The sequence below is a fragment of the Aptenodytes forsteri genome, unplaced genomic scaffold (assembly GCF_000699145.1).
Source record: "Aptenodytes forsteri isolate BGI_AS27 unplaced genomic scaffold, ASM69914v1 Scaffold114, whole genome shotgun sequence".
NCBI lineage: Eukaryota > Metazoa > Chordata > Aves > Sphenisciformes > Spheniscidae > Aptenodytes > Aptenodytes forsteri.
In genome coordinates this window covers 3,733,211-3,747,592 of record NW_008795364.1, presented here as the reverse complement: position 1 = coordinate 3,747,592, position 14,382 = coordinate 3,733,211, and the positions used below count along the sequence as shown (strand labels likewise).

At 45.1% G+C, this 14,382-nt stretch overlaps 1 protein-coding gene across 1 annotated transcript in view; it reads left to right on the top strand.

Moving 5' to 3' along the window:
* The window catches only part of EPB41L4B (erythrocyte membrane protein band 4.1 like 4B), a 147,711-nt gene extending 139,156 nt beyond the window's left edge, over window positions 1-8,555 (top strand). Inside the window, exons 24-25 of the mRNA XM_019472320.1 lie at window positions 1,935-2,098; window positions 3,711-8,555. Of these exons, the coding sequence (XP_019327865.1) occupies window positions 1,935-2,098; window positions 3,711-3,780 (234 nt within the window). The 3' untranslated portion in view covers window positions 3,781-8,555. The remainder of the gene's footprint in view (window positions 1-1,934; window positions 2,099-3,710) is intronic.
* Window positions 8,556-14,382: the final 5,827 nt, after the last annotated feature.

Here is a 14,382-nt window from a genome sequence, read left to right as displayed (position 1 = left end):
TCCCCCTCCTTTTTTTTTTTTTTTTTTTTGCTTGGAACAAAACATTGAAATCTTGTTGAGGGGGAAAAAAGTTATGAACGGTGACATTTGGAAGGCTTTACCTTTTGTGTAGGGCTTCTGATTTGGTGGCATATATGCAATTGTGTTGATTTTATCAGAGGAAGAATTTGAGAACCTGGTTGCCTGGCACATTTAAAAATAAGGTTCATGCCAGCAACCCCTCTGAATTTCAGAGACTTCCACAGAGAAATGACAGCCTTGACGACCATATTCTCATAGACTTCAGTTAATGAAATGATACCTGTTTAGACCAGTTAAATAATCTGGTCAAGCATACTGTGCAAGCAGATATATATAAAAAGCTGCTTTGGATATATACCGTAAAACCATTATCCAGAGCAAACACACTTCAGGACTCAGGGCAAATCTTCAGCAAGTGTTATTTGTCATTGCTCTGCTGATTTCAGTAAGGCTGGGAGAATTTACATCAGCTTCACAGAGTGGTGCCTCCTTCTCATGGTGTGAAGTGAGATCTGGCAGTCCTCAGAAGACGGGGATCCTGTATGAGGAACACCAAATTTGATATCCCTTTAGCCTGTAAGGTTGAGTTTTAAAAGCTGAATGACAGAGAAGTTTGAAGAGGTTTTATTAGTCTGTATTTACACACAAAATTGGCCAGGGGTGGAGGGAGAGTTTCTTTAGTTGGTTTTACATTTTCCATTTTACTAATTTTGTGGGATTAATGGATTTCCTTCTGTTTCAAAGGTTGTTTTGAAGCATATCAGATGCTTTTAGCTGAAACATGAACAGAGACACGTTAAAAAATGACAGTAAGCAAGCAAACCTAATACAGTCATTCTCTCCTGGGCTCAAATAATTGTCCCACTGATTAAACTGTTTAGTTTGTGTTTAGCATTAATCCTATGTGGCTTGCAGAATTTGAAAAATAATTTAGACAAAGAAAAAAAGTTGCTATTCAATTAGCTGGATAAATATCATATGCTCCCTTATGATGGTGACTTTTCTTCCTCCCTGCTTCAAAGTCTGAACCAAGTTCAGAAGAAGAAGTTGCCAAGAAAGAAATGCAGCTGATACCAGTAGGAGCATATCCTAATGGTCCTGACGCACTGACAAGCTGCAGTTGCTCTGTGCTCTTCCCAGGTCAGGGTCATTCATGCACCACAGGCACTAGCCACTGTGGTTTGGCATGAGAAATAGTCCATGCCAAAAAGCAGGACAGGGCTGTTTTATTCTTAGGGATCCTCCCCCTCCAGTTGTATAGGCTGGCCTGGTCTTTGCTGTAATACTGCAGCGTTAATATGCCTCACCTGAAAGACGGGAGAGGGTTGCTTGCTGGTTGTCTTAAACCAGCACGTCCAATATTGCTTTAACGTTGCCTGTCACTAGATACTGCAGAAAATTTCTCTTGAGGCATGTTCCAGTTAGCAAACGTGGGAAAGGGATGGAGAGTTTGAAACCCCCTCTCCTACAAGCCTGGACTCCTGGCTGTCACAAAACAGAGTAGTCAGAGGGCCCACCAGCAAATTGTATAGGATTTCTGAAGAATAGTCCAGAAATTTCACATGGTCAGTGTTCTGCATTGTTTTTAGGGAAAATGCAATGATGATAAGCAGCATTCTCCAAACTGATTATGTCTTTTATCTGAATGCTGCCGGTCCCATACGTGGAGTTTTGTCTCACGTAGCGCATGTTGCCACCAGGCTTGTCCCTCGGGCACAGCCATCAAAAGAGGTGGCTGTTCAGCATCTACGGAGGTTGCACTGAGCAACTATAGCTACAGCCTGCCATTTGTTCTCGTTATTAGTTGTCGTTACTGAGTGTTTGGTAATGAATTGGATGGCGAAAGTTAGCAAGAGCAGTAGAAGCTAATCTACATTTTTTTTCTTTCTGTGTCTGTATACATTTTTTTGTAGGCAGAATTTACAGACAGCAAATTACAATGCTGTGCGGTGCAGTCATCTCCGAAGATAACGCCGGTAACTCCGTCGCCCATACTGAGACCTTTGGCAGAGACTATACCAACTCCAACGGTCCAGACAATATATACATCACATAAACCGATTTCGCTGGCAGACAGGTACTGTGCAGTTCTTTCACAGAAATACTATGATGCCCTCTGCATTAAAGGAATCAGCTTGATTTCTCCTTTCTGTCATAATTACCATAAAATGCCGTTTCCCCTGATACCAAAAGATTTCCAGTTGCTGCTTGACACCTACTTCAGAATAGGTGGGTTATGTAAAGAAATATCTATAACTCATATCTGCTCTGAGAAAAAAAACTACCTTAATTAACTGCTGCAGCCAGCAGCCTACCATTTCTGTGGCCAGTGGCCTGGAGAGAAAGGGTTGTGCAGATTTTCGTCAGGCAAGTCATTTTGTCTGAACCACAAAGGTTTTCTTTTAATAATTGCTGTTGCAATTTGTTTTTTGAAATTAAATCTCCATGGGGGAAAGCTGAGGTTGAGAAACGTCTGCTCTTCTAAATGAAAAACAGGCACTGGTTTTCTTTCTTTTTCCTCTCTTTTTTGTTTTTAGTAATGTCAAGCTACAGTGGTCTTTCTTGTAGTTTCTCAGAGAAACAACAAGCCATCCCATCTTTCCACAGGCAGCCTGCTTTCAGTTTTCTATTCTGCCATTCTACTGGTTTTGCATGCTGGCTTCTTATTCCAGAACTTAATCAAAGCTGAATTTCCCAAGCTGATAACTTACTGAATACAAATGTAGGAGTAGATATATTCAATACTTCTGGAGCACAAAAAGTCCTAGGCTTATGTTGAAGAGAAAAGTATTTCTTTGGCATCATAATAAATTAGCCTTTTTTACTTTTGGATTCACAGTCAATTCCCAATTTCATTTGTTAATTATTTTTTGCAGATGTTGGTTTAATTGTACCTGCACACTTGTTCAACATTGCTAACTCATCTAAAAATTTATCGTTCTAGTGGAAATGTAGTTCTGAAGCTGTAGTGCTGAACTCAGCTTCTGTCGGATGCCTCAAGCACAAGTGGGTGATTCCACCCCTCCTTGTCCGTGAATGGGCTGCAAGATTTCTGCACTGCAGTTTAAATCTCCAAACTGCTTTACAAGCATTAGATACTTAAGTCTCAGAACAACACAGTAAATAGGGTTTTTTCCCTACGCTATTGGTTAAGAAATGGGATCACTAACCCAAGGCTTTCCCAGTGTTGCAGAGCCTGCGGGTTCCGAAGTGATTCGGTGTGTGAGAGCAAGGGCTTCAGGCCCTGCTTCCCATACCCTGATGTGTGCGCGTGAAGTAGGACTGTAGTAAATTCAGAGTATATAGATGGCCCCCAATATCAAACCATGCTGGGGAGCAGAAGGCTGTAATACCAGTCTTTTGTGATGGTATTTACTGTAGCTGTTTCATTTTTAGAGTCCTAGTCTAGCTTCCTTTGAAATCGGTAGCCTTTAATGGGGGCGAGATTAAGTCATAAACTGTTTTGCCATGTGGGTCTTTTTGTGTCCTTTTTCTTGCTTCTGTTTGCTCTTCAGAAATAGCAAGCGGTACTTGTTTTTGAATCAGCCATCAGCTATCAGCCTTTTCACTGAACTGAGTCTGACCTTTTTTCCCCTCCTTTGGTATTTTGAAAATGTTAATTATTTTAAATTGAAATCTGCGACTGATTGTTGTTCCCATAATTGGCTGTTTGTGCATTAATTACACAGCGCTGAGACTCTGAGGCGTGAACTTGAGAGAGAGAAAATGATGAAAAGACTCTTGATGACAGAATTATGAAATTCGCACTTCCGTCAGATGGAGAATGGATTGGGGCCTTTCATGTGCCTTCTGTCTGTTTACATTCCTCTGCTTCTGTGTACTCAACATAATGCATCGGGAAAATGCGTGATATTCCTGGCTCGCCTGGATTCACCACGGTTGGGTAAAATTAAGTCTTGGCTAGACTTTAACTTGAAGGAGTTCCTTTATTCATTTGCTGCTGGGAAGTAAACCTTCAATCCTTATCTCTCCTGAGATTTTATACTATTAACACAATTAATTTCAGGTTTGGTTTTGGTAAATCTAGGGCAAAAAGGATCAGCAAGGAGCATACTGATTTCTATTGGGAAACACTGTTCTGTACATATGTTAATAAGTGCACAGAAATTAATGTTATGCAGAATATTTTGATAGTAACATAGAAAATATGTCATTTTGTACAACTGAAAATTGCAATGAGCTACTGCTATTTGTTAAAGAACCATTTTTAAAGCAGAAGAATGATTATTACATCCTAACCCCAGGACTGTTAGTCTCCACAGAAAAATAAACGGCTGTCTTATTAAATTCCTAACCTTAACCTTTACTCAGAGATATAAATAGCTGCAAGGGGGAAAGACACCCCACCGTACAGGTATACGCACCCAACACTCCCTATAGTTTGTCATCCTGACCTAAACCTTCAACTAAATCTTACCGTGTTTCCATTAATGAAAAAAATCAGTTGTTTAAAGTAATTTGCTACTGACTTTCTAGCTTGATACTGACTTTTTTTAACTACGTGAGAAGTTTTACCTTCTCCAGGTTGCCTAGGCATTAGGGCTCGCCCACACTCGGACAGCTTCTGCCCCAGCATTGAAGGTTGCAGAGCCTCAGCGGTGTGGATGTAGCTCACGCAGGGAGGATTTTTTCCTTCCTGGGTAGATAAACCACCTTCCTGACTGACATGAACTGATTGATCACTTTAAAGAATGATAACAATGATAGTTTATGGCATAGCTGTGTCTATACCCATTTTTTCACTCTACTAATCAGCACGTGTGTACTGGCAAACCTGTGGAGGGTACGCCTGGCTATACGTCCCGCTCACCTCCGGCACGCAAGCAGCCTCTACGTTCAGTGGAGCTATCTCAGGCATCAGGTGGGGTGGGTAGTCCAGCGCTAGCAGAACCGCAGCCCCAGGGAGGGTGTTTGTGGTATACAGGTAACGTTACCAACTATTTCCTAGGAAAAAAAAAAGAAGTTCTCCATTTCCCCCTGTTCAGTAGTGCAGGGTCATCTGGAAAGCTACCAACAACTGACTGTCAGCTACAAGGTACTCTTCCAACAGGAAAGCTTTTGTGCGTTTTGTATGGCTGAAGATGTATATTTTTCTGTTACTCTGTGCGCTATGTTCTCTTGTTTGTATTAAGATAAAAGATTGCCCTTAATTTGGTACTCATTACGATGGCTTTATCTCAGCTTAAGCAGTTTGTTTGTGTGGAGGCTGGGAAGTGATCGCTGTGAGACTGGGTTTCCTTCGGAGTTAGCTTGTGCTCTTCTTCTGAAATGAGGAGTCTTGAGAGCATTGTAGGACTGTGGATTGTAATGTGGAGGTATAAAATGACTTGTCTATTTTATATTTACTGGGACAAGAAATTAGCATTGGGCTCCCCAGTTAAATCCACCAAACGCAAACCTTTCTGGTTGCCATAAAATGGGGCAAAATAAATAGCACAAGTGTGAGTTAGAAACTCACAATACAAAATGTAATGAAGTAGCTCAACATGAGCGATGGGCACAAGGAGCCATAGAAGCACACCTGGATTGCAGATTTCAGAGTGCTCAGGTGACTTCCCTGGGTAATCAGATACAACTTGTACGCTGTCCACCTTCTAGTTACAGTGCCAGGACACTTCTGTTCCTTCTGTTTTAATGTACCGCTCCATCAGTCCAAGGTTATTAAAAATGGATTAGAAACATTAAATCCCTGTGAAGAAATCCGAAAGGCAGGGAAAATGCAACAGACACAAAAGGCTGCATCTTCCACATCCTGTTACTCTTTTCTCACCACTTCCCAGAAGGTACCGGGGGAGAGAGAAGCGGCAGCACATTTTGTCTGCACCCAAGTAAAAGTGAGCATTGTGAAGAACAAATAAAAGAAAATTGTAATTAGAGGTGCTGTTTTGGGAAAGGAAAGCAAAGTGGGGTTGAGAACGGCACAGCACTGACTCTAGCTGAATCTGGTCTTCTGCCTGCTGTTAGGCAACCCCCAGTTGTGTGTGAACTGGCGGCAGTTTCACAAAGTCAGTGCCAAGGAAAACCAGAAAAAACAGATCTGAACACACACTTCAGTCGTACTGATTGCCATGGAGTGGACCTTGGGAACCCCGCAATATGCCTTCAAGTCTGGGGGCAAACAGATCCAGTTACCCGCATTAGGGCAGTCTGGTCACATAAGCAAAAGCCTTTAGCAAAACTGAATGCCTGACTCAGACCAGCCCATCAGATGTTCTGGCTCATAAACAAGCTATTAGTTTATTATTTTAAATGCAGTGTTTTGCTCCCGTCGTGTAAAAATTCTTGAGCTGAAATAGTCAGAACTGGAAAACAAGAAACGTGAACCAAGGTTACTTTACAGTGGCCAAGTCTTTATAGCTAAGGCGTGCTCTGGCATAGCTGAGAAAGAGCAGAGATTCCTCCCTCCTTGGTTCCCACCAGGAGAAGAGGGAAAGGCTCGCGTGGCCGCTTAGTTCCTGTGGGATGTTTTCCACAGAACAACCCCAAGTACGTTGCCTTGTCTTGTTTTAGTGTCTTATCCACTGGCTGCCACCGTTTCCTATTCCGCAGTCTAATGGAGCTTTATTAAAACTGTTTTACTGATATCAAACTGAACTTTTACCTGTGGAATGTCATCACCTTGTTCTTTCTTACTACGTACCTTCTTCAGCCACGCTTAAGCGTCTCAGTTTTCACATCCTCTGAATAAACACTCCTGCCTCACCTCTGGTTGGGAATTACAGTGTTAGGACACCTGTTACCCAAAACTACTGTAAACAAGACAATGTCAACACGAACGTATGCTGAGGGGCAGATAGTCTAGATTTGCCCCTAGACTTTAACTTTACAGGTGTTAAAGGATACTCTGCCCGAGGGTATGTCTATATAATAGTGCAGAAGTATCTGAGCTAGCTTTAATGAGCTTGCATATGTAGTTGTGGCAGCATGAAGCCCAGCGCAGCCTTATCATTATCATGTACATTGACACGTGTAAAGATAAAGCATTTGAACAGCAGCCTTCTGAAGCATGGTCTCCAGAGTTGGTGACAGGAAAGGGTGGCTGAAAGGAGTTCGTCTCTTCAGCTCTCCCGGCAAAGGGTTCATCTCACCTAATGTTAATATGCCCAACTCTCACCTGTCGAGAGATCAAAGGAACTGCCTTCCGGAGGTGCCTCTGACTTAAATGTCTACCTTTATATTGCTTAAAGTTAAGTGAGATGAATTCTGCTCTCCGTCCCTCTGGTTAGGTCTACATTGCAAACCCTTGCTGACACGGCTACATCATCCAGGGGTGCTTTGAGGTATGATTTGTGATCGACGTAGCTCTGCCAGCCAAAGCCGTGCGCGTTAGGTGTAAATATACTACCAGAAACACCCTGTTGTCAGAACAGCTTTTATCCCTTATGGGGAGAACAGAGAGCTGGGGTAACTTACAGTGGCCGAAGCACAGAGGCTTCCTTATAGTTGTGCCCAGCCTGGGAGTAGCTGGTTGATTAAACCTCCTGCTATATCCACGCTGGCAAGGCCTACCAGGGGTGGCCCTGGTTTTTAACAGTGCCCCGAGTGATGCTCTGACCCGGTCAGCAGATCCCAGCTTTCCAGCGTGAAGTCTCTAAGCAGCAGAATGCAATGTTGTCATGTTTGGGTGATTCCAGCAAAATTTATTGGCCATTTAAATAGCTATGCAAGGAGTTAAATATTTTCTCATATTGCAGTCTCTTATGGAAGCCAACCAATTGTGCTTTGTTTTTGTGTGGTTCAGCTGTCTTCACTATTTTGTTTTAAAAGGAATTACCGGGTTTTCTTTAGAAATGTTATTTGAGATCCCACATCTCTATCAGATCCCACAGCGTGTGCAGATTTTTCAGGTTTCAAACATACATAGACCTTAAAGTGCAATGTTTGAAAATTAACTCCTCCGAAGTTTCAGTTCGTGGCTTCACAACTCTCTTGCAACAGGATGCCTACGTGCCCATTTGAAACAGAGCTGGCAATGCAGTGAAATGTTTCATTGGAGGCAGCATCATGTTTTGTTTGGACTGTTTACAAATATCCTTTGTTTTTATTTTTTTTTTTTCTGAATACATTTCTGGTTCATTGGCTACAAAAACCTACTCGTAATTATGCAATGGGATATTGTTTCTTCCTTTTTTTCTTTTTTTTTTTAAATGTCCTGATGTTCAAGGAGTTTGCAATAAATATACTGAGGCTGATCTGTAATTGCATGTAAGATCAGCCTCACAACTGTGTTTTGTAAAGTTAAGTGCCGTAAAAGAACCTGCAGATGACGTGGAGAAAGAGGGAAGGGAGAGAGTAAGTGGAGGAGAAGGCTTCTTTGGCAGCTGCAGCTTTGACTGGTGGGTAGCAGCTTTAAAGTAAGATTGCTCACACCATTTTGTTTCATCTGAGTAGCAGCGTGTATCATCAGACAGTGTGTGATGGCATTTTGTTGAAAACATGCCTAGAGAGAAACTTTTACGGCTCAGCTGTTTACCTGTTCCTGTATTCATGCCTGCAATAAATGAGATGAAAAATAAATCACAGAGTCTGAGCAATTTGTGGTCAAATCAGGCATTTAGGAGGCACGGGGCAGTATGCCACTTAAAGGAAACATTTGGTGGCCAATAAAGTGGATCCACCTTCATAAAAAAAATACATCCTGAAGAAAAACCAGAGAATTTCTTCAAAAAGCCCAGAGGGTTTTCTCCAGCTTAAAGTTACAGACCCAGCATTGTAGGGTGGAAAAACAAGGGCAGGATCAAGGTAGAGAAACGTGAAACATGGCGTGTTGCTGGTCTTTCAGCTGGGGCTCAAAAGGTGGCGAAAAGCATTACTGGGGTGGAAGGGGTGGGGAGAAACCTTCCTTTTCATGCAGGGCTGAGAGACCCCAAGTTACTAAACTGCTCCATGAAGGAAAAATAAAAAAAAACAACCACCAACAAATGAAGCCTGTTCATTGTAAATAGTTTTTGTTTTAACACAATTAAAACATTTCAGTCTGATTTTTGCTCTTGATTTTGCCATTCTTTAAATGTCTAAATGAAAAGTTGCTTCAGAATGAAACATTTCCATTTTCTTTCATTGAAAGATCTCTAAATCAGGACATTTTTGACATTAAATTTCTCAGTGCATTTATGAAATGAAATCCCAGTAACGTTCACCCCATTTTCTGAGGTTGCCAAAACTCTATATTTGGAAGGAATATGATCCCATCACAATTTCTCCAGCTGGGAGTTCGTCTATTTTTAATCTCTATGCAGGGAAAGCAGCGGGAGCAACAGATCAACGTTCCTCCATCAGTACTCAATTTATACCAAGAAAATTGATTAGCTAGCCAGCAAACCTAGTTAATTAATTCCCCTTAATACATGTCTTTGCTAAAGAAATAGCATTCTGGGGCGTAGGGGAATGAAAAGCTGTGCGCTAAAAAGTCGGCAAAGACTCTCATGTAACTTGGCTGCAACCGAGAAGCGTGAGGACTTCAGAGATGTAAATCTGAACAATTTTTTGGTTTATTATGAGATGGCTGATCTATGGGACTGGGTACGAGGTCGTTGAGATAACTTCTGTTTCTCAGAGGACATGCTTTCTAGAGCAGAAGACAGACTTTGCATGCAGGCACTATTAACTCGGGGCAGGGGGGAAGATGAGGCAGTAGTTACCAGCCTGGCTGTGTCGCACAAATCCTGCTGCAGCAATGGGGCAGGAGGGTGCCCATACGGGTGCTGAACCAGGCTGGTGGAACAAACCCCAGCCCTCGTGAAAGGTGATGGCCATGCTCTCACCAGCCGCAGTGAAGGCTTTGGGGACGGCTGGCACGGGCATCCCCGTGCCCAAGTGCAACTTGCCCTAAAGGGCAGCCCTACAGCAAACCCAGTGCCAGGGCTGGCTGTCACCAGACCTGCCGGAGGAGGTGCCGGGGAATGAGGGAAATAAAAGATCACCCATTGCCCTCCCCCAGCCACCCCACGGCAGGTTCACGGGAGCATCCCCAGCTCCTGGTGTCAGACGAGAAGAGCGGGCTTGCCCTTTTCGTGAGAAACTGGGCATGGGATCAGCTTAGCTGTAGCATCAGATGTGTTTGACAACCCTGACCATTGCAGCTATGTCTTTTGTGCTGCCAGTAGCACATATGGTATGTGAGGTGTCTTCTCACCAGGCTTTAGGGTCTGTGATGGTCAGGGGAGAAGGGAGGAAAACAAGAGGGAGGAGTAGAGCAGCGAACAACCCACACCATCACCTGCAGGGTGGGCTGGTGGCAAAGCACTGCCTAAAACAATGTTTGTCTTTTCAGTTTATTTCAAAACTACATATATAAAATTGCATCATGACATAGGTAATATGCAATTGATACTAATTATATGGGGTTTTTAATGAATATTTCTACAGTGTGTGTGGCATACAATGCCAGTGACCGCACAGCTCTGCCATCAGAGTATCCGGCACAGCAGTGAGGCGTAAAAGCCACATGGATCTTTACTGTTTCATGCACTGATTATTCAGCTCTTCAAGCGGAGAGACACTTACCCTTCTGCATCGTTCTTCCTCTGCCTTTCATTAGCAAACTCTTTTGGAAATCCAAGGAAAACACAGCACAAATTCCTTTCTTTAAAGATATTTAGTCAGTGATGCTTAGCGTCACACGGCCCCAATGATGTGAAGAACTCAAGTATCTTTTTTTTTTTTAAATTACTTGCCTTGCTGCTTTTGAAAACAACAACAACAACAAAGTGATTTCTGTGCTAACTGCCTCCCGCTCTGCTCTGGCTGCTGGCCCCCTCCAGCAGTGCCAGGCTTGGCAAGGGCAGGGGGTGGCTTGGCGGGAGGGGACAAGGGGGGTTTTTTTGGGGCAGGGGATGGACTGCCAACACCCCGCAGCACTTCCTTCCCTCCTGCGGTACACTTCTTGCTGTGGCTGACCACTGCTGCATCCTCCGAGGTGGGACCTGCGCTGCCCTGCTGGGCGGTGGGGAGATGTTTGCAGCTCCAGGGTCACCCAGGGAGGGTTTGAGGCTGGTGGGGCTGAGAGCTGCAGTCCTTGTGTATGTAAGAGGCACACGTAAGAGCTCGGGCTCTGGAGATTTTGGAGGCTGCGTTGCTCCTGGGTTGTGCAGGCGTGAGGAGACATGTGAGGCTCTGGGGAGGGAGGTCAGCATGAGCTGCCCTCTACCTGGGTGTGTGAAATTAGGGATTTGATGGCAGGGGCATCACTGTGAGACTGGTCACTCCCTCCCTCCTGCAAAGGAGTTTCATACCTGTGCCCTCCACAGCTGACTAAACCCCACAGGGCTGGTCTTTGCTCAAGGAACAGAGGCCTGCGGCAGGGCTGCAGTTGGTGCCTTTGGCAGCACCCTCGTCGCACTGGCTCATGGCTCTTTTGAGGCAACACAGGAATGACAAACCCCCAAGAAGCACCTCTGCCAAGACTGCCAGTGTATGAAGACAGGGAGGGGGAGTGCTGGAGCCGACTTAGCTTTGAAGCCCAAGAGCGCTTCCATTTTCCATTTCCAACCTGACAAGCCAAAGCTCGGTGTGAGTTTTGGCCAGCTCGACAACTTGCCCTGGTTATCGCAAGCCACCGGGAGCAGAAGGTATTCCTCAAACCACCTTCTCCTTAGCCCCTTCATGTCTCTCCATGCCGTCCTGCTAATTCTCCTCCCTCCTCTGCTCTGCACTCACCCACTGACTGCTTCATGGACACCTGCTTCCTTCACCCCTGTGAGCATCCCTCCCCTCCCACACTAGCACCTCTGGCTTTGTTCGCTTTCCAGATGAAAATCTTTTGCATTTCTGAAGCCCCTTGCCAGCCCTTGCTTTCCCTGACCCTCAGTAGGTGCTCCTCCATCCACACTTGTCTTCTACCCTTCCCCTGTGTCTCACTCATCTCCTCATCTTCCCTCTGTCTGTCCCACCTCTGGCCAGCTCTGCCCGCATCACAGTTGCCTCCCTCTCCTCGGATGGCTCGGCTCACTGCCTGCTCATCGCTATCAGGCCTCCAGCCTTCCCTGGGAGCAGCGTCTGACAGGCATTACAGCACAACAGGTTTTCTTGTCAGCCAGAAAACCCCCATGAGATGACCTCTCATTAGGGACCAGCTGCCAGGGGAAGGTCTGCCATCAGCCATGGCTGCCAGGGCTCTTCTCAAGTCCAGCCTAAATACCTATCACCAGCCCGGACTTGGTGATGTTCCTACCTATTCCAGGGCACCAGAGGCAGGAAGGGCACGGAGGAGTATTTTTAAAGAGCGGGGATTAGCATTTGCTCTACCTTTAAAATGAGTGATTTTGCTCTCCCATTTTGGAGGGTTAGGCTCCATTTTAACAACAAGGCATTAGTGAAGGGAGGCACCCTGAAGAAACATGACCAAAGACACCCTTGCCTTCCTTCTTCCTTCAGGTAGCACGTTTCAGCAACCTCCCCCTCCTCCTCATACTCCTGCAGGGTAGCCATGGCCATCCCTTTATCCCCCCTACGGATAGATGAGGTCTTCAGCTATGCTGCTCCATACTGCTGTATGAAACTTGGAACCACTGGAAAGAGGTGGGGGACAGGGTGGAAGAGGGAGAGGTCTCATCTCTTCATAAAGCCAAACTGCCAATTCATTAAGCCCCTTCAGGTGCTCTAATGTAAGTGCTTTCTCCCCAAAGCAACACAGCTGGAATTAATCTTACTACATATTGTGTGGTAATAAATCATGAGGGCAGCCCAAGCTGGGTGCTTTTCTTCTTTTCTTCTTTCTCTTTATTTTTCCCTTCTTTTTTTCTTTTTTTTTTTTTTTCTTTTTCTTGTTTTAGGTGCACAACCTCTCACCTGCCAAACCCAAATTACTGCTCTGGCAATGAAATCAATAAAAAACTTCTAGGTTTGCCTACCTGGTCTCACAGGAGAAACATGCCATTAAGTCTTAGTGAAACTGTTTTAATTGGGTTTTGTGTGTGTGTGCGCGCGCACGCGCTAGCACTAAGAAAAACAAAACAAAACAAAAACCAGGCCTGATTGATAGAGCAGCATCTAACAAACCAGAATTGTTAAATACCTTCCTGGAGGGGGAAAAAAAACCTTCTTATGACAGTCAGAAGGATGTTTCCAAGCAATTTGCACTCTTTCTCCACTTGTGGGATTTCCATCTCCCATCCTCCCCCAGCAACACGGTCTTGGTTTACTCTCTGTAAAAGCTGCATTAGCGCAGTGACTTGAACCCCTGCACTGCCGGTCCTGTGTCCCATCCACAGTGGCTTGAAACATCTCCCCACACAAGAGCTGTTCCCCCGGCTGCTGCTTCATCACCTGCCCAGCTCAGCAGACTCAAATGCTGGGAGGTGCAGATAAGCTGCTGCCTGCACTGCGTCTGATGGGCCCCATCGTAAGACCCTGGGGAGCTCAGCACGAATTTGGCAGGGAAGAGCATGCCTTGGTAGGTCTCAGCAGCTTCCTGTGTGCATTACCTATGAACTGAGTGGCAAAAGCTCCAGGCTCCACTTTCTAGGGACACCCTACTCCTGAAAGAAATCTTTCTGCAACACTAAGATGGCTCAGTTGATCTCTGAGGGCCACCTCTGCCAGCCCCGAGCTACTGTCCCCACCAGCCTGTTCACCCCTGTTTGCAGAGCCCTGGCTGCATGGCAGTCTCTGCTTGAACAAAAGCTCTTGCAGGACAGCTTTGCTTGTTTGAAAACCCTTCTAAGGACACTGCGCCCAAGCCCGAAAGAGGAGCTTTAGGACATGCAGGACTTGCCCCCTGAAGCTGTGGGCCAGCTCAAGGCAGCTCCTATCTCCCTGAGCGGCTCTCGGGCATCTGGTTCTGGTGCTGCTCTCTCCAGTGCGGAGAGCCTGGCACAGTTCTGGGTCTCCTTTGGCAGGTCTAGTCCTAAAGTCCAATTAGCATTGTTTATGCTCATATTGTAACTGAAAGAAAAAAAAAAAAGTGATGCTTCAGTAGGTCAAAGAGTGTGAAGAGATAAATGTAATTACAATAAATGCAATCATAGAATCATAGAATCATAGAATATTTTGGGTTGGAAGGGACCTTTAAAGGTCATCTAGTCCAACCCCCCTGCCATGGGCAGGGACACCTTCAACTAGATCAGGTTGCTCAGAGCCCCGTCCAACCTGACCTGGAATGTTTCCAGGGATGGGGCATCCACCACCTCTCTGGGCAACCTGTGCCAGTGTTTCACCACCCTCATCATAAAAAAAAATTTCTTCCTTAAATCCCATGGGCCAGTGCAGTCCCAAACCAGTGGGCTCCACTCCAAGGACTACACGCAGTGGGGTTTTCTGCCCGGATAATTCAAAATTTTCTGATGACATACATGCTCAGGCAGGACTCAGCCAGGTCCTGAGCTGATGTCAGCGCTGTTC